At 38.4% G+C, this 20499-nt stretch overlaps 3 protein-coding genes across 3 annotated transcripts; 2 read left to right on the top strand and 1 right to left on the bottom strand.

The window, feature by feature from the left end:
• Positions 1-867: 867 nt before the first annotated feature.
• On the bottom strand, positions 868-2889 carry LOC114356962 (cyclin-dependent kinase 2-interacting protein). The gene is made up of 4 exons (XM_028310366.1): positions 2714-2889; positions 2382-2621; positions 2009-2167; positions 868-1053 (listed from the first exon to the last, which is right to left on the bottom strand). The coding sequence occupies exons 1-4, from the start codon at positions 2766-2768 to the stop codon at positions 929-931; spliced, it is 579 nt and encodes a 192-aa protein (XP_028166167.1). The 5' UTR covers positions 2769-2889; the 3' UTR covers positions 868-928.
• A 10503-nt stretch (positions 2890-13392) lies between these two features.
• Positions 13393-14270, top strand: LOC114357400 (uncharacterized). Its single transcript, XM_028310999.1, has 3 exons — positions 13393-13449; positions 13622-13886; positions 14176-14270. Exons 1-3 carry the CDS (start codon positions 13420-13422, stop codon positions 14268-14270), a joined length of 390 nt encoding a protein of 129 aa, XP_028166800.1. The 5' UTR covers positions 13393-13419.
• Positions 14271-15710: 1440 nt separating this feature from the next.
• On the top strand, positions 15711-16767 carry Polr2D (RNA polymerase II subunit D). Its single transcript, XM_028310415.1, has 3 exons — positions 15711-15904; positions 16003-16183; positions 16525-16767. The coding sequence occupies exons 1-3, from the start codon at positions 15841-15843 to the stop codon at positions 16697-16699; spliced, it is 420 nt and encodes a 139-aa protein (XP_028166216.1). The 5' UTR covers positions 15711-15840; the 3' UTR covers positions 16700-16767.
• Positions 16768-20499: the final 3732 nt, after the last annotated feature.

Below are 20499 nucleotides of genomic sequence, written 5' to 3'. Positions count from 1 at the left end.
CGGTTGGTAGCGGCCGGCATCCAGCGCCTTTCTGCTATCTCTATGAGGTCGTCGGTCCACGGCAATTTGAGATTTTATTATGACATAATTTTAGTTAACTAGCTTCCAATGTTATTTCGCTCTATTTGTCTGTTTCCATAGGCGCAGATTAAAGTACCTATTAGGAGTACTATCCTCAACCTTCTAAAGGTTTGTAATGTTTGTTTGCATAACTAATTAAGTAAGTAAATTATGAAACATCTGATAATCATCATTATTATCTTTTTTGCACGTCATCAAACTCTTGTGAATTTTTATTAGACATTTAATCATCGCAAATAATAATGATCAGTTCCTTATGATTGTTTATTGTTAAAAATTATAATTAATTAATGAATAGTATTGATAAATGCCATAAAATCCCAAAATGTGTCTACAATCAGGAAAAAATATCTCTTAATAATGATAACTCAGTGTGTAAGGCTGTCTCAACAGAATTTAAGCACAGCTTATGTACATACAGTAGCCACTATCCAACATACCTGTGAAGCATTTTATAGGCGATAAATTACATTAAACTTTCACCTTCTTAAGGTTTATTTGGCGACAAAAGGCCTTTTAAGTCTAAATTCGTCTCAATACAAAAATCGAATCGAATCAGTCTGAAACTACTGATTTTTTAATTTTTACCCGACTGCACCAGAAGGAGGGTTATGTTTATGAACTTTTCGAAAACGATCTTTCTTATCTCGAAATATTATTAGTGAATAAATTATTTTGTATTTTTGATTAATTGCTTGGCCAGATTCTTAACTGAATAAGAATTATTCAAAGACAGGCATTTTCTAAACAGTCATTCCTATTTCAAGCAGTAAAAATACATTTTTGGACAGTACATAATTTATTGTTAATTATAAATTAATCATTATGACAAAATTAATAAATAAATCTATGTTATTCCGGGCAATCCAACTTCAGCAAACAAATAGGCGTTGGGTTCAAAAAACGGTTCAAGTTCCCAGGAGCTAATATAAACGTCAATCATTTTTTCATCTCGGCAATGAGCAATATTTTCTGAAACAAGTAAACATTACTTTTATAGCAAAGCAATGAAAATGTAACAGAAACTTAACCAAAACGATAGGCACTGAATTAGAATAATAAATAAAATTTAAATAATAAGAACAAAAGATGAAATAAAGATATCAGTTTATTCATGCATACTAAAAGTTTTCAGAATACCAAAAGCATAGCAGAGCATTCAGTAGTAAAAATGGTCATAAAATGTTTTGTTATTAAGGTTGCTGTATTGTTTTTCGAAAATAACTAAACAGAAATCAATTCTCTTTTCAAGAAAACCATATAACATAGTGTTATAAACTTAATAACACCCAAATATTTAATCTTTAATATAATTTTATCAGTTGATCAATTGAAGAGATGTCACTTGATATCCCTCTCGATCATAGATAGTTTGGATCAATTTTGTACTTCATGGGCTGAATTTTCAATCGTTGATTAACTTTTAGTTGACAATTTCAATATGGGAAATATATCAAAATGACAAGTTTCTTCTTCAGAAAAATCAGTCCTAAGCCATTTTAAGTGAACAGCAAACCAATAGAGACCAAGTTCAGATTGGTAGTCCCTTCTGGGACTACAGTCTCTATTCATAACAAATTAATTTAATAAACCAAGAAAAAAACAAAGAAAATTAGTAGTTTGTGTATATTATAATCATAAAAATTTTGTGCATAGGCAAGGCTTTGGCATATTATATCACAATTAACAATAACAACAAACACTCGCTTAGAACAATTATCTACATGCATGACTAGACTTAAGCTTTACATGTAAAGTGATAATGAACCATCAATTAAGCAATAAATATTAAGATTACATTGTTCTATGAGACTCAGGTCTAATAACATCAAAAGTAAGTGTTTTTATAAAATAAAAAACTATAAGTAATAATAAATAAATTAAGTAATCTATATTGCTCATCTAAATAAAAACTTATTTTCCTCACCAGTGATGATTTGTTTCACTTTGAATTCCTTTTGCATAGATGTGAATATTTTGTTGACTGTCTCAGAGATTTTCTTTGCAGTCCAGGTGAGGATGATTGGCTCATCCGATGGTTGCAGGTTGGCCAAAGCTTCCAATTGCTTGTTCACCACCTCTGCCCCTGGAAAATTATTTTATATGCTGTTTTAATCTGCTCCCCACAGTTGACAAAGAACTATTGATTCTAAGTTTATATTAAAACAATAATGTTTATGTACTTGGTAAATTATCAATAAAGAATTATAAATACCTAAATAACATCTAAAATTAAATTGCATTTCTTGAGAAAAGTATACAATAATAATAGTTTTATTATATTAAATTGTTGTACCAACCTTCTACAACATCCTTCAAGCCATTCAAAGCTTCTACAAGATTGTCCATGAGTGGTTTGAGTTGGGAAGGATAGTAGTCATCAGCACACTCATACAGCTTCAAGGCATAGATGGCTCTACACAGTTTCACTCCTTTTTCGCGGAACCGATTCCAGTCAATCAACAACCCATGCAAAGTTGATACATGAGTAAAGACTGTCTTCGAAATACCAGGTGTATCTTTATTTGGCGTTGGTAATTCTAAAACATAAACATTTGTTTGAGAACACTAGCTAGCTATAACATACATGTTGAGTCCATCCACACAACATAACAAGAAACACTTCAAATACCTCTAGGTGTAAAATTTTGAGCGGCGTCCACATTATTTGGTGGAGTTTTGGACATGGTTGAAACGATTTCTGTGATCTTTTATTTAAAAACGCAATGCATGGCAGTTTTCGCAAATTATTTTGGTCACTTTTGTTTTGACATTATGACATTGACGTAAAGCAGGAAATGCGTAATTTTNTTCCCGCGCTTTTTTTCAAATGCGTAATTGATCCTCCCATTTGCAGCATCTGCGCCTTGGTGACTATGGTTGCTACCATAGACTGCATATTTTGATTCTTCTCCACTAAGCCTAAAGCCTTGTTTGCACTAGTCGAGCTTCTCCATACATAAGTAAACTGGCAGATTAAGACAATTCCAAGCCGTAATCCTGTCTAAATAAAAAAAAAAAAAAAAAAGACAGCCGTCAGTCAATCTGTCATATTCNTCCAGAAGTTATGGGATGTATAGACGGCACTCACATAGTAGCTACCACTAAGCCTGCAGAATTTGAGGAAAGGTATTTTAATAGGAAAGGGTATCACTCCTTAAATGCTCAATTAGTAAGTGCTAAGTACATATTTGCTTTATTAATTTTTATAGACATACAATTTATGTTGTTGGAATATCGGCTTAATCTGTATGCCCGCTCCTACCCTCGGGGCCTCTTTTTTTACGTCAGCCAAAGGCTGGAGACCTGCTCTCTCCGAAGAGATCTTAAGAGGAAGGCGAGTTGCCTGAATTTAAAAAAAAAAATTAATAAAGCGTCTGTTAGTCTTAGAATAAAAGATAATGATGGTTGTGTAGCAAATGTATAGCAATCTTGCCTGCGTGCACAACATTCCAAGCGCAAAGAGGATATTTTATGGTGATGTTGAACGCAGAATGTTACCGCTAATATTAAGCTGGGCTGTAACAGTTCACAAAATTCAGGGTAACCCTTGAAAAAGCAGTGATCGATTTAGGAAAAAAAAATCGAACGGACAGATTTATGTAGCACTCAATCGCGTGTAACCTTAGAAGGCAATCCTTTATCAGATTTGGATGCAAATAACCCCACGATGAAAAAGCTTCTTCTTCGCGCACCAAATACGTCAAATAGTTGTTTATTCCATCATTGTGTAAATGAATCTCGCCGTCGTATTCCCGAAGCCATCACTCTTCGCATGCTCTGCCGGTACAGTTATTTTGTACCCGAAAGTGCACGTGTATGCACTGAACATTTGGAGCAAAATCTATGGCATTTACTTCCATTGCAAGACAATGCATCTACGGAATTCAATGCTGCACAGATAACTAGTATTTTTTCAATACTACAAAAACAACAACAAACGACATCACTCAAGATATTATTATTGATTAAAAAATGCATGCATGCATTTTGCAAAAGGACAGATTTATGTAGCACTCAGACTCGTGCAACCTCAAAAGGCATTGCTTTATCAGATTTGGATGCAAATAAGCTTTTAAATAAACCCCACGATGAAAAAGCTTTAAAAGATGACGCGGCTGCGTAATCTTACCAATTACTAGGTACTTATGTTTTTAAAATTTATCATTAGAAAGAGAAGAAAATATAAAATATTTTATTTATTTATTTTACGATTGAAATTCTAAGTCATCAATTGCGTGCGTTTTGTCCAGGAAGTTCCTTGGTTGCTGAAATAACAAATCTATCACACGCTGAATCGAAAAAATATTTAAAAAACAAACCTGGTTCATCAGGTCTACAATCCCAAAAGCTGACTACCTACATTTGGTTTCAAGATGGGCACAACTCCAAAAAACAAACAAAAGGATCGAGCTGAAATTAAACTAGCTGCGTTTTTTGCAGAACATAATATTGCTTTTACTGTTGCTGACCATTTGACGGATCTGCTTAAAGATATTATTCCGAATTCAAAATTTGTTCAAGAAATTGAACTAAAGCGCACAAGTTACAGCAGTAGTAACAAAAGCGATTGGAGAGGGTCATAAAGCTGACTTAGCGAAGAAATTGACGACCACCATGTTTTCTGCGCTTATTGATGAAACTACTGATGTATCAACGATTAAGACGGCTTGTGTGGTGGTTCGCTATTTTGACAATGATGCTCAGAAAATCTGCAGCGTGTTCTGGGAACTATATAAGATTTTTAAAGACAGGGTGATGATATTGCTACAGCGAACGCTGAAAATATTTACAGAGCGCTAATGGATTCGTTTAATAGCCGTAATATTCCACTAACAAATATGATTGGCTTTGGATCCGACAGATGCAATGTTATGATGGGCGATAGAGATTCAGTCAAAACCTGTTTATTGCGAGATCTACCAGGGATCGTAATTTCAAAATGTGTTTGTCATTCAGCCCACTTATGTGCAAGCCAGACTTACAAAGAAATTCCGGAATCTGTAGAACAGCTTGCTCGAGACATATAAGTACAGTACCTCTAGTACGAAAAACTTTCGAGTTCGTTTCGTTGCGTATTCAAAGTGTCATCGAAAAATTTTGTATGAAAAATTAAACAGCGCCCCCTATATTATAGCCGCCCTAGGGGGCGCTGTTTAATTTTTCATACAAAATTTTTCGATGACACTTTGAATACGCAACGAAACGAACTCGAAAGTTTTTCGTACTAGAGGTACAGCTTCTTCAAAAACAATGACAAGAGGCAGTTTGATTTTCACAATTTTCAAGCATTTGTTGAATTTGATCCACACAAAATCATCAGAGACATGTAAAGGCTCCTTAAGAGCAAAATATTTGACGATTTGTAAGTACCTACTATTTATTAGTCTAAACAAATAAAGAAATTTTGACTTTGAATATTAAAACCATCCCAAACAAGATGGCTTTCGTTGACTGCAGTAATCGCAAGAATCCTGGGGCAACGGGAAGCACTGCGCTTGTTTTTTATTGATTTTACGACAAACCCAACCCACAAAGTAAAAGCTGAGGTGAAAAATCGAGCAATATCAATTTTAGAAAATCTGTGTGATCCTTTCCACAAGCTATACTTCTGTTTTTTGGAATGGTCATTGCCTTTATTTCACGAAATTCAATTTAGAATTCCAAAGTGAAAAAGTGGTTATTCACACACAAGCTGCACGATAAAATTAGAGTTTTGTACCAGGATATTCTTCTGCGTTACTTAAAACGGGAGTATGTCATGAAGCCCAATATAACCCAAGTAGACCCAAAAAATGAGCAATTTATGTTGAATGACTCTGCAATGTATATGGAATGAACTAACCCTTGTTATTGTATAAAAATTAGCCTTTAATACACCACTACTATAGCGGAGGCAGTCCTGCTGCTTTACTCCCGCTTTCCCTGGACGAAAAATCAGCCCAAGGAATGGATGACGGTGTTACTGTGCATGAGTAGAACCGTCGGAGGATATCCTGTATCACTTTTTCATCAATTTGTAACCCGGTCAGTGCAAGATCCTCTGTCCACCAATTTGCATCTCATGCGCACCCTTCTTAGGGATCCATCCTACTCTCAGCAAGTGAGAGCACTACTGAACCTTTCTAGACCGGCAAATGTTGACCATATGGCTCTCATTAAGGATCCGCCTAGTATTCCTCTCAACCATCCTCCGCAGCCGGAAAATATGGTCCGTAACAAGATAAAGGAAGGGCTGCCTTCCATCATCAAAAATGTACAGGTAGCGTACCTATTCTCCAGGGATTCAGCAGAGAGCGAGGAAACCCTCAAAGAAGACATACTGGCTATAGAGCCTCACCATCCTAAGCTCATGAATAAGCTCTGGCAGCTGTCTAATTTGGGCCAGCAGGAGAAAGTGCTGGGGAAATTCTCCTCCTCCCGATCAATACAGAAAGCTGCCCTTGACAATTGGATAAGTGAGAAATATATGCTTATCACCATACAGGCCCTTGAAAAGCGACAAGAGGATTTCTTTAGACGTACCCCACCTGCAAGGGCTGAAGATGTCCTGGACAAACTCCGCGATACCTCTTATGTCACCAGATTCACTCAGGCTCTTAGAGAACATCTTTGGCAGCTTGACCTTGAAGGAATCACAATGGCTCCTATGCAGGAATTAATAAGCGTAGTGCCCTGGAACTCTGTACCAGAATCACTTATGACATCCGCGGTTTACATCGAGTGTGCAGCATCAACGGAGGTCGACTTGACGAAACAGAGGGGCCCGAATACTCCATACATAGGCTCACAGACCAGGCTTCGAGCCAGGAGATCCGCTCTGCAAGTTGCGGAGATAGGCTCGCTTGTTGAGTCTGTGAAGTCCCTCATGGAACTACGGAGCTGGCTGAAGGGCAACAGCGCCATGCTAGAACTCATAGATAAGCTGATAGGAGAGAAGACCGATCTACCTAAGGAAACATTGGACCGATTCACCAACAAGGTGTACTCAGGACTACTGACCCACCGCCTGCCATGTCCTGCACTGCGGCGTGGAGGCATGATCAACATGAACTCCACGATCTGTTCATGGCTTCGTGTAATCTCCGACACGGCTCTTCTATATGCGAAGCAAGCCACGAATTACAACTTGTGTTGGCAAGAAATCTTCTTGACAGGCGTGGCAAGATTGGCCAACATTTATCACAGCCACAAGTATTTGCCTAAGCGCACTGCGATAATCATACAGTCAAAATGCTGTGTATGGGAGCTGCCCCCGGAAACGTTCGAGATGAGCCATAGCAACTACAAGCCGCTTTGTCACACATCGTTTATCAGCCACTTGACTCCGACCGAGGATCACTACTTAGTTGATCCTAAAGATGTAACGGATCCGATTGTCAGTTATTCCGTGCACATGGCCCACAAATTCTCTGCATGGATCCTGAATTTGTTTAATACATACGCCGTTAAATTAATACGCCGTGTGGTGACGGCAGAGTAGAATACATTTGTCACCAACCCCTACTCTTCCCGCGGGTGTCGTAAGAGGCGACTTAGGGACCACACATCAACCAGAGAACGGGCAGCAGCGCTCTCTGAAAAACATCAATCTTATAAACTGCGATCTCCAATCCGCCTGCCAAGCGTGGGGATTATGGCAAAACCCTCCACTTTACTGGAGGAGGCTCATAGTCCAGCAGTAGACTGTAAAGAGCTGTTGATGATGATAGCCTTTAATCCTTGCTACTTTTGAGTGACCAAAAAACAAACACAGAGACGTCGCGCTTGGCACTCTCCCCGCGGCGCCTGGCGGCAGTGGTCTGGGGGCCCCGGAGGCCTGGTCCGCTTGGGGGTGGAAGTCATGGTGGCCGAGATGGCCAACATGGATCCTCATCTCACCGATTGCGTCTCCGGGGCGTTCCGGCTCACCGCTTACCCCTTACCGGTCCCTGGTCGTCTGGTCGGCCTAAACACTGACACCATGCCCATCCCCCGTTCACGTTCCCTCTACATCCAGGGCACCCCCAGGTAAACTGCTGAGCTGGGCATTAAGTTTTGTTACGTCGTCCTATTGAAAAACAGTTCTAAATCCGTATTCACAAGGGTCATTTTGATAGAACGATTACTCGATAGAATCGCATTTAACGAAGTTTTGTTACGTGAATAAGGCTACTGGTATGGCTTTTGGTACAAGTTATCAAAGGCCCATAACTCTGTTATGTTTGTTAAATGTTTGTGTTTTTTATACATTTATGTTTTAACTTACAGAAGGCCGCCTCACACCCGGGGCCATCGGTCGCAGCGCGCCCATAGCGGTCACAAATGCAAGCGGCGACGGGGACAGAAACTTGTATTCGCAACGGACAGGTAAGTGGGGTGTAATTGTACCCCAACATTTGTGGGGTTAATACTGGTAGGGCAAAAAAAATGATACGTATAAAGGTGAAATTTAAAGACCTTCAAGTACTAATTTAGTTGGTACAAATAAAAATATTTTTGATTGAAATAGAGAAACACTGGTCGTAACGCGACATTTTTATATGAGCTAAATATATACGCACAGCTTAAAAAAAACGCCATCGGTAGCAGCGCGCCCATAGCGGTCAGAAATGCAAGCGGCTCTCGCCGGAGCCGCTCTCCCTAACTATATTTTTTAACCCTAAAAACACAATTTTTTAGGGTTAAAAAATATAGTTTTGACAAGTATAACTTGTGCATTTTTTAAAACTACCCTCATAACGTAACATTATTTTCGCCATACACTATTTTATGATTTAAAGTGTACTGTGACCTGATCTGGTTTTTGTTTATCCGATTTTGACAATGATTGTAACAATTATATAGGTGTATGTCATTCAATCGACATTTTGAGATGAGAGATTGATGCGATACGACCCTAGTGTATTGATTGATTGTATAGTAACAAACAAAGATATTGAGATAATGTAAATATATCATCATCATCAACAGCCCTTTACAGTCCACTGCTGGACTATGAGCCTCCTCCACTATAGTGGAGGGTTTTGCCATAATCTCCACGCTTGGCAGGCGGGTTGGAGATCGCAGTTTAAAAGATTGATGTTTTTCAGAGAGCGCTGCTGCCCATTCTCTGTTTGATGTGTAGTCCCTAAGTCGCCTCTTACGACACCCGCGGGAAGAGTAGGGGTTAGTGACAAATGTATTCTACTCTGCCGTCACCACACGGCTCAGGTAAATATATCGGTAAATATATGGACTTATAATTATTTTTATTATTTGTGATAGCATTCACTGCTCCTGCATTCATTATAATTGTAAGTTGTCATTTTGAGAAGTTATCATTTCGAGAAGTTGGCATTTCGAGAAGTTGTCATTTTGAGAAGTTGGCATTTCGCGAAGTTGGCATTTCGAGAAGTTGGCATTCTGCGAAGTTGTCATTTTGCGAGCGGTTGGCATTTTGAGAAGTTGGCATTCTGAGCATAAACGCTTTAAAGTGCGGATGATTTTTTTTTATCGTCTACCCCATCGTTGGATAGGTATTTTAAAATGGCTTAGTAGTTTCTAAGACCATTTTTCCATTTAGGTGTCTGTTTGCAAATTATTGAAGTTTAAAGTGTCAATTTTTGTTTTTCCCCTCTAAAAACTAAACTGTTGGCTTAAAAACAGTATCAAGAGCAATCGTTGGGCGGGACTGCCCTGCGTGGCGGTCTCGCTTGACATACAATCAGCGTTTAACCGGGCATGGTGGCCTGCAATCCTCGACCGCCTGAGGGCTATTGGCGGCCCGGCTAACATCTTCCGGCTAGTCAATAGCTACCTCAAAGACCCCACCGTCACTCTAAATTACGCCGGGCCCAGGCCTCGACGGGGATGCAGAGGAGGTGTGTCCAGGGATCAGCCTGCGGCCCAGCGCTGTGGAACCTGATCCTGGACGACCTCCTAGGCATCTCCCTGCCCCCCGGCTGCCACATCCAGGCATACGCAGACGACGTCCTGCTGATCGCAGCAGCGGACGACGCCACCGCTCTATCACACGGCACCACCAACGCCCTGGACAGGATTGCCGCGTGGGGCCACCGGCTCAAGTTGGTCTTCGGACCCCAGAAGACGCAAGCCCTGGCCTTCTCGCCTCGGGCGGCACGCGCCCGCATCGCCATGGCCGGTCACCCAATCCCGTTTTCCCCCAGCTTCCGGCTGCTGGGGGTCATTATCGACAAGTCCCTTTCGTTCGGCCCGCACGTCCGCCACGCCGTCCAGATCGCCCATCGGCTCTATAACAGGCTCGCCCTAATCGCAAGGCCGACCTGGGGCATCCACCCCGGCACCGTGGACGCTATATATAAATATGTCATCGTCCCCATAGTCACCTACGGTGCTGGGATATGGGGGGACGCGGCGCGGCGGAAGTCGCACGCAGGAACGCTGCTGTCCTTACAGAAAGGGTTCGCCATCAAAGCAATCCGGGGATACCGTACGGTGTCAACCAACGCCGCTACAGCGTTGGCTTATTTCACGCCATTAGACCTGGAGATGCTGCGCGTTGCCGAAGTGGATAGGACGAGGCTTCGGCGCGTGTCAGCCCTCCTACCCGACGATATCACCTTGGAAGCGCCGGTCCCCGTTGCGGAGCTCCTCCACCCGGCTCGGCGCATCTCCCCCGAGTACGACACGGCTCTCTCTCCGGAAGACGTCAATCGGGCGTGCCGGGAGAGCACCGTGCAGATATATACTGACGGTAGCAAGCAGGAGGACGGCTCGGTGGGCGCCGCGGTGGTGTGCGTCGACATCGACGCGCGCCCCTCAGTCACCGTCCGCAAGTACAAACTGCACCATGTCTGCACGGTGTTCCAGGCCGAAGCATTCGCCATCTTGCAGGCCTGCCGGCTTGCGGCTGAGCGCGGGTACAGCGATGCACTCGTGTGCTCGGACTCCTCATCAGCATTGTCGGCTCTCGCGCAGCGCAGCTCAGTCGCGCCCCTTACCGTGGAGACACACAAAGTCATCGAATCGCACCAGGCCACGGGAACCATTCGATTCTGCTGGGTGAAGGGCCACGCGGGCATCCCGGGGAACGAGCGCGCCGACATAGAGGCTGGGGAGGCGGCGGCTCTGAGAAGGGCCCCCGACTACTTCTGTTTCTCTATGTCATACGTCAAGCGCGCCCTCCGTGCTCGCGCGTTTGAAGACTGGCAGACAAGGTACTCCGAGGTGCCGCAGGGCAGTCACACCAGGACCCTCTTCCCAGACCTCCAAATCATCTCCCAGTTCCGAATCCACACTTCCCCATCCTTCCATTTGACCCAATTCCTCACGGGCCATGGTGCCAACCTCTCCTACCTCCACCGATTCCACATATCCCCCACCGACGCCTGTCCTTGCGACGGCACCACCTCCCAGGACCCCCTCCACCTCCTTATCAATTGCCCCCGGTTTGCTGCCAGGCGGCACAAAGTACGTAGCGCGGTGCAATTTTAAGTCTGTGGACCCCTGTGACTTCGCTGCCATCGCCAACAGTGGGGGGCTCGCTCGTTCCCTGGTTGAACTGGTGGAGTACATTTATGAGCGTTTAGGGGAGTTCAACAGGTCCTCCCCAGTATAAACAGCTGCTCGCAATCCACCAACTCCGACGCTCGACAGGAGCGGTCGGGTGTATAATGATGATGAGCTAGTTAAGTTAGTATAAGAATTTGTTTTATACAGGGTGGAAACGATAAGTGATCTCACTCTATTATTTCTAAATCATACAAGATATCCTGAAAGTGATTTACGAGCTCTTTCAAACGGCACCAATAACAGGTTACAGAATAAACTGGATCTATCCGAAAATTCAATGTTTCCGGCTTCCATACTAAATGTATGCCAACCACACAATATTAAGTGTAATTGATCAAATTACTTGCTCCATTATATAAAATACCATGTCGCAAAACGATAACCAGCATCATTGATGGAAAATACGAAGAAAAAAAGCTATTATAATCAAAGAGTTACAATCAGTTACCAATATATGTTTAACGATTGACGAATGGAAGGATTTACAAATGAAGAGCTATCTGGGAGTGACTATTCATTTTATCAAAAATTTTAAGATTGTTTCTTTCAATATAGCTTGTGAGCCGCTTTCGGAGAGTCATACCGCCGAATATTTATCAACCACCATTAAAAATATTTGTTGAACATTGGGAAATTCCTGATGAAAAAATAGTGGCCGTAGTAAAAGCCATTGATATAGCATTTGGAAGAGCAAAGCATATTCGTTGCATAGCCCACACATTAAACCTTATGTTTTGCAAAGTTCAGTCATGGTGAATGAAATAAAAATATTCATTGATAAAGTTCGCAGAATTATACAATGGTTCCATCAGAGCGGAGTTGCTGCAGCAGACCAATTGAGAAATTCTCAAAAGGCTGAAAATGTACCAGAAGGAAAAATTTAACACCTGGTAGGAGATGTTTCAACGCGGTGGAATTCACAATTGCATATGCTTGAAAGGTTTATAGCTATGAGTGGGACGGTAGGCGGCATTTTGTTGAATTACCCTAATGCTCCTCCTATGATTCAAGCTAGTGAAATTGCTGTACTGAAAGAGGTCGTAAAAATTCTCAAACCGTTTGAAAAAGTAAGCGAGGAGATGTGCTCTGAAAAATATGTTAGCGCAAGTAAAGATATTCCCATTATAATTATGCTTGAAACAGTTTTTGGAAAAAACAGATTCATCGCATGATTTGGCCATTCAATTAAAAAAATCAATAATAAATAAATTTAAGAAAAGATTTGAGCACATACAAAAAAAAACATTTATTTAATACTGCAACATTTTTAGATCCTCGTTTTAAAAAATTACACCTTGACAGTGTTGCCAACTTAGTGGATTTTCCACTAAATCTGGTGGTTTTGACTTACCTACTAGCGGACAAATATGGGTTTTAGTGGCTAGTGGATTTATCTAGTGGAATTTAAGAATTAAGGCTTTTTTTTCTTAAACATTGGAACAACGATTATACGGTCCACTCGTATCGTTTTTGGAGTTTAATTTCATCGTGCAGGCAACACTGTTCGAGCTAGCGAGTAAAGAGACCTAAGAAAAATGACAATAAATTATTATCGGGGATTCCCTGAGTTCCCTTTCCTAAAGTCGCAATTTTCGTTCGCGCTCATTGTGTTGGTGGTTTTGACGGTTTTGTTTCATGTTTCGTCATTGATAACTATGCCAAAACCACAGTATACGCAAAAGTTTCGGGATTCTTGGCTTCAGGATCCACATTTAAAAGATTGGTTTCAAGTAATTGAAAGTAGGTACTGCTGATCAAGTACCAAAATGCAAGTTTTGTGGAACGATTTTACGGAATCACTATGGAGATTTAAAAACGCATGGGATGTCAAAGAAGCATCAACAAAATACAAAGGTAACCGGATGTTTGATAATTGCTTCGCTTGGTAGTCACGGAAATATTTTTATTTTAATTAACTGCCCCAGAAGGATAGGTATTTTTGAGCATATAGTGTGTCATGATTTAGCACGCTCTGTAACATAAACTATAGAGGAGGTTTTGTATATTTTCATTCGTATTTTTACAGGTTATCGTTACGCAACCTAAGCTACCGTTCAAACCAGAGCCTGTAGGAAAAAAGAAAAAGGAAGAAGCCAGACTCGCATTATTCACAGCAATGCATACCAGCATCCGTGTAGTTGACCACTTGGGTGAGGTAATTAATCACAGTCATGAAAAAGATATTGATAGAGTGCAACTACACCGAACCAAGTGCACTTCTGTTATTAAAAATGTATTGGCGTTGCATTTTACCCAAATTCTAAAAGAAGATATTAAAGATCAACCCTACAGTATATTGGTCGATGAATCTACAGATATTGCAATACAGAAATACCTTGGTGTCATTATAATTTATTATAGTTTTAGATACCAAAAAATAGTATCTACTTATTTAGACCTTGCTGAACTGACTGAGTGCAATGCTGAAGGTATTATCTCTGCTATCAAAAAGACACTAAAACGATGCTTATGTCACTCTTTGCAACTGGCTGTTTCAGCTGCTGCCAAGCAATTTTTACCAAGGAATTTGGAGTTTTTGATTAGAGAGACGTATGACTGGTTTGCTCGTTCATCTTCCAGACAAACTGCCTATAAAGAGTTGTATAAAACCATCAATGAAGGACAAAAACCGCATAAAATTGTTCAAGCGTGCCAAACAAGATGGCTGTCAATAGAGTCTGCTGTGTCGAGAATATACACGCAATGGCTAGAGTTGAAAACTCATTTTTCTATAGCTAAGTTGCATGAAAGATGTCATACGGCAGAGTTATTGCACTCTATGTACGCGAACGACTTGAATTATGCGTATATTTCCTTTTTATATCCAATATTGATTGAGATAAACAGAGTTAATAAAATGTTCGAGTCAAAAGATACAGACCACACATTATTGTGCGGCGAGTTGACTAACCTGATAGATATGCTTGTCAGCAAAGTTACGTTGCCTACACACAAAATTAATATTTTTGCCCAAAATATCCGAGACTTTTTGGATCCAAAATGCTATCTGGGATACCGATTTGAAAAACATATGCTCGGAATGCGAGAAAAGGGATTACCAACAGAAGAAGAAGAAATAATGCGGACTCGATGCATGCAATTTATAGTGAGTTTAATTGAAGAAATAAAAAAAGGGCTTCCGGAAAATGTGGAATTAATGAGAAAAATTTCGCGGATAAGTGTCGAAAAAGCACTTAGTCATAACAAAGAAGATCTGATCGACATTATGGCTCAATTACACAAAAGTTCTGAATTCATTGCGAAAGTGGACGATCAATGGCGTCAAATTCATTTGTTGAAATGGCAGGAAACCAAAAATACAAAAAGATTTTGGTATGAAGTCCTGCATTTCGAGGATGCACAAGGGGTTTCAAGATTTCATGAATTGGCGACTTTTGCGATCACCCTTTTAATATTGTCGCATTTTAACGCCGATGTGGAAAGACTGTTTAGCAGTATGAATATAATAAAAAAANACTTAAAAGTCTCGATTTCAGGCAGGAAACCAAAAATACAAAAAGATTTTGGTATGAAGTCCTGCATTTCAAGGATGCACAAGGGGTTTCAAGATTTCATAAATTGGCGACTTTTGCGATCACCCTTTTAATATTGCCGCATTCTAACGCCGATGTGGAAGACTGTTTAGCAGTATGAATATAATAAAAAACAAGCAGAGAAACAGGATGGGATTTAATCTTTTAAGTGCTATATTACGAGTAGGTACGCTGCAGTATGAAGTTGGTCGGAAAATGCTGCAACGACTATGAAATCCCAAACAGTGTGGTAAAATTAATTGGTACCAAAGAGTCGTATCAATCGGAGCTTAACGATGATGATGCGGCCGGAAACGAATCATCTGAAGATGACTTCATACTTTAATTTCAAGGATATCTTTTAAAAAATTGCTATAATTTTGTATTCTGTTACATAATGTGTAATTTTAATGTTATTTCTTAATAAATATATCTTAAAAATATTGTTTTCTTTCAAAATGACCACAAATCTGCCAGACAAAAAAATAGTGGAAAATTTAGCGATTTTTACGATGGTGCGATTTTTATTAGTGGATTTCTGGTGGTTTTAGAGGTCAATTCTGGTGGGGAGCTTGATACTTCGTTGGCAACACATATTTGACAACTTCCGAAATTGCTAACGAAAAACAGAATTTATTGTGTGTGTTTTTTAATTGTTTCCCTTTCCAGTGATTGCCCATAACTTCGCTGAATCATATTTTTTCAACTAATAATGTTTTCTGGTCACGCACAAGACGTTATAGAAGAAGATGCAGCGGATTTGCAATTTCCTAAAGGTTAGGATCGAGCTTTATGCAGCCGCCACTTGTCCCACTTCTGAAAAACCTTAAATTTTAGTTAGAACAGCACTCACAACTTATTTATTTCGTTACAGAATTTGAAAATGCAGAAACACTTCTTATATCTGAGGTTGATATGTTGTTAGAACATAGAAAAGCACAAAATGAGTCAGCTGAAGAGGAACAGGAATTTTCAGAAGTATTTATGAAAACCCTAACTTACACCAATATGTTCAAGAAATTTAAAAATAAGGAAACTATAGCAGCAGTTAGGAAGTGAGTATATTAATTTGAAATCACAAATTAATTACTTTCTCTTTGTATGCATAATTGTAGAGGTTGTAAAAGTGCTTGTCACACAAATTAACATAAAGCAGCTATTTGATTGCTAGTCAATAAATGCTTATTGACTAGCAATCAGCATGTATGTAGCAGTTATCTACACATTTAACAGTTGTAAATGTGTAGATAACTGCTACAATCTTAACATACTTAGCTCAAGTTGAATGTCATGTTAACTTCTACTACTACTACTTTGCCTGGCCCATTCCCATTTTATTTGGGGTCGGCCCTCCGCGTCATGGCATGTTAACTTCATAACATTTTTTTTATTACAGCCTTCTTCAGTCTAAGAAATTGCACAAGTTTGAAGTTGCCAGTTTAGCCAACTTATGTCCAGAAACGCCTGAAGAAGCCAAGGCTTTGATCCCATCTTTGGAAGGAAGATTTGAAGATGAGGAACTTAGAATACTCTTGGACGACATACAAACAAAACGGAGCTTACAATATTAATCTAATTTACTTCTCATAAATGAATTTTTAATTTTAAGACTAATCAAAATAAATTCTAATTTTTTGGATATCTTGTTTTATTTCAATACTAGCTTATCATTTTGTCACAGATCATCATAAATTATAGCCTATATGTTATTCTGGGTTATAAGCAATAATACTGTAAAGTTTAATCAAAATCCGTTCAGTAGTTTTTGCATGAAAGAGTAACAAACACATCCATACAAACTTTCGCCTTTATAATATTAGTAGGAAGTGGATAAATCACTTAATTTATTTATTTGTTTACATTATTTTGCCGTTACATCTTTGATTTAAATATACTGCTGCTAGGTTTTGCATAGTGCTATTTTATTTGTAGCTTTTTCCCCACTAATTAAACTGAGCAATTTATTAATTGAACCCGTTATTTCGAAAACCGCACGAGTCACACTTTTTTAAATATAGATTTTTGGCGCCATTTTATTTATTGATGCATTTTATGTATTCCCTGTGAATAGGGCACATTGTCATAAAAAAGTGTGACTAGTGCCGTTTTTGAAATGACGGGTTCAATTATATTAAGCTACCACATGCACAGACAGCCCTTAACTACTGATTGTCTATTGATGTAGAAAATAAAAGGCACATATTTAAATCAGTCTGTATATTGGATATGTCTGCAATACAGCAAGATACATTACAGTGAAAACAGATAAGTGATAAAATATTGGAAACAAAAATAGTAATTAGAATTTCTTCTCTGAAACAAAACTATAATAAAACCATTCTTATCGTTACTTAAAGTAGATACTATTATAATGATGTTAATTAATGCCTCTAACTAAACAAGCCTTTTGTTGAGCACTGCATGTAAAAAAACTAAATGAATTTTTTTATCAATAAACCTCAACAATTTTTAGATAACTTAAACTCAACAATCCTTCGATAATTTTCTTATTCTCTAATTTTGTTGCCTAAACATTATTCATTAACAAAATGCTGAACAAAAGACTTGCTTGAATTATAAACTTATCTCAATGGGCACTTTTGGTTTAGTTTAAATGTTAGTATTTAATCTAATATCATAGTAATAAAAATTACAAACTTATTATTCATCTAAAAGCAAACTTTAAAATAATATTAACTGTCTATAAAAGAACTATCAAATCTAAGGTCCTAGCCACATTACTTTAGGGTACACCTCGCGTGTTTCCTACCCTGAACATATAAAAATATCTTTATGTACTTTTAAAACATTTACAATTCCCATATAAAGATGTGATAAGGTGTTATGTATCTCAACTCTGATTCGAAACATTTGGATGGTATAAATTAAAACATCTTTATTTAGAAATCACTGTGTAGTACTTTAAATTAACACGGACCATTTTATAGCACACATTCATTAATAGCTAATTTTTCGGTCACTTTACTAAAAATACTAGATCTTAAATTAGGTAACGTTTTATTGGGAGAAGCTTACATAAACCCTAAATTACAACCTGGACCTGTGACATAAGTCTAAAGTATTGTATATCGTTAGTAAAGCATAATGTCGTTTGTATTCTGAGTGTGGGGTCTACGCATGGAAGCAGACGGGAAGCAAGCCAAATATAACCACTAAGCGAACTTGTCACAAACGTTACGTCGATCCAACATGTGTAAAGATGCAAATCAAAACGCACATGAAATTACACAACTTTATACATATAATTACACAACATTTTTATGCAACAGAGTTGGGATTTACATAGGTCTGCTTGCTGCTAGTATATTTTTTACATTACAACTAGATATTGCACTTAGTCCAGAAACAATCTACAGACATTCGGGTTTTAAATACTGGCTCGGTTTTACTTCCATGTTAATATGTTGCACAGTACAATAAATTAATTAATATTTATAACATGCGCATGTTGTTATTTGAGAAATTATTTATACATCGTAAAATAAGTGTTTATGGTTGGGTTCAAGATTCGCTGGCCAAATTTCTGTTATTTCAGAACATTCCTTTCATCGCCTTTGTTTTGCCACAAAAATTCACTGTAGCGCGAACACCCTGATCTTTTGTCACAAGTCGTTTACTGTACAGACCTAAATTGCTACTCAGCACCGTCGATAATACTTCACAACTCCGGGATACTGTTAAGGTACTTCGTGCCGGGCGAACTGAGCATCCCTACTGCTATACGTGGCAATCACTCGATATTTCAGGTAATATACGCCTCAATAACATTCCTTACATACTGAGTTTGGAATATTGAGGTACAATTTCCTGAAAATCAGTTTGCTTGTATAGAAAAAGTATGATCGACCACGCACCACCAACGAACGCGTGACTCTTTGAGCACTCACAGCATCAGTACCTAAAGTTGTCAAGTCACATTCAACATTCAACTTCAAACGCTTTCACTTACATATCACATTCATTTACTGAATAATCAATAGATACTAATATACATAAGCAACTGGAAATATTACAATCACAATGTTTACATTTCAAATTCGGCATGTATCATAAGTGGCTCATGATATAAATTTTGATTTGAGCAATGACAAGATTCAAAATACTCTATAATCCAAAGGCGAGCCATCCAAAATATATATTTGCCGTCGTAATTTACAAAATGTTAAAAAATAATTGAATACGTCCAAAAGCAGTTCTAACTATGTTTATGAAAGTTGTCAACATACTACATTATCAGTCTCGATGTTCAAAATGCATTTTGGCCAAAATGAGAGATCGAACTGGCATGGTCCATCCATTCCTTGGCATATGTATTTCATAAATACACAGTACCGCGCAGTACCCATGATACCTGATACAGGCACTGTGACAGTTTAAAAGTTCAACTCAAGAAAAAATACTTTCAAGATTTTCTATCCTGTAAAGAAATCGGGACAAATCAAATTTTAATATTTACCAGGCACTTAGATACTACCCACTACGAAATTGTCAAGTTACCTGTATCAAAGTATGAGTAAAGTTTAAAATTTCAGTCTATTTTCGTACATATTCTTTATCAAATCCGACAAATTTAAAGCTCTTTGTTAGAAAATCGGTTTAGCAATTTATTACCAACGACCACAATTTTTATACTCTGGCCCTTTACGATATTTGGTCCGAGGTATTTAGTTTTCCATTTTTGTAATAAAAAAAACTTACATTGAGTCACTAAAATCATTATACACTATTCAAGTTTTATGTTTGCTGTATTTTATAGTGTTATGTACACAATTTTAATTAATACATAAAAATGAGATCAAATATATATTCCAGTCATATGAGATGGAGGTATGAATGATATAAGTAACTTAAATAAAAAAATAGAAAAATAAACTTTTACATAACTATTGTACCCATTATAATATACTCAGTGCAAAACCTTACATACTCATATCTCTTCAGAATACTTTCTCAATTTGTTTGGTTTAGTTTAAATTTAAAGTGCTGTTTAAAATTGCTTTGGTTGATCCATGAGCCATGATATTGAGTAATATAGCAAAAAAATTGCTTGTACAAGATGTTTTTATACAAATTGATATTTTTATATTCTCACTCACACTATATTGGAAATTGACATACATCCGATACCCAGTAAAGGTCATATCAAGTACGAAAAATAATTCATTATTGTCAGAGTATGAAGAATGACCAGATTATTAATATGACATGAAGCATACATTTCGTTGATAGGCGTATCATTTTGCAGAAACGTAAAACTAAGTTATTCACTGTGTTATTTCACAAATCTACAACTATAAAAATGTTAATTAGGTAGATATGAAACGACAAATTTTGTAAGTCAATACAAAAA

This window comes from Ostrinia furnacalis, unplaced genomic scaffold (genome assembly GCF_004193835.3).
Source record: "Ostrinia furnacalis isolate ACB-3 unplaced genomic scaffold, ASM419383v2 OfSCF0216, whole genome shotgun sequence".
Classification (NCBI taxonomy): domain Eukaryota; kingdom Metazoa; phylum Arthropoda; class Insecta; order Lepidoptera; family Crambidae; genus Ostrinia; species Ostrinia furnacalis.
Note: the sequence above shows the minus strand (reverse complement) of the source record. Positions and strands in the feature narration are given on the sequence as shown.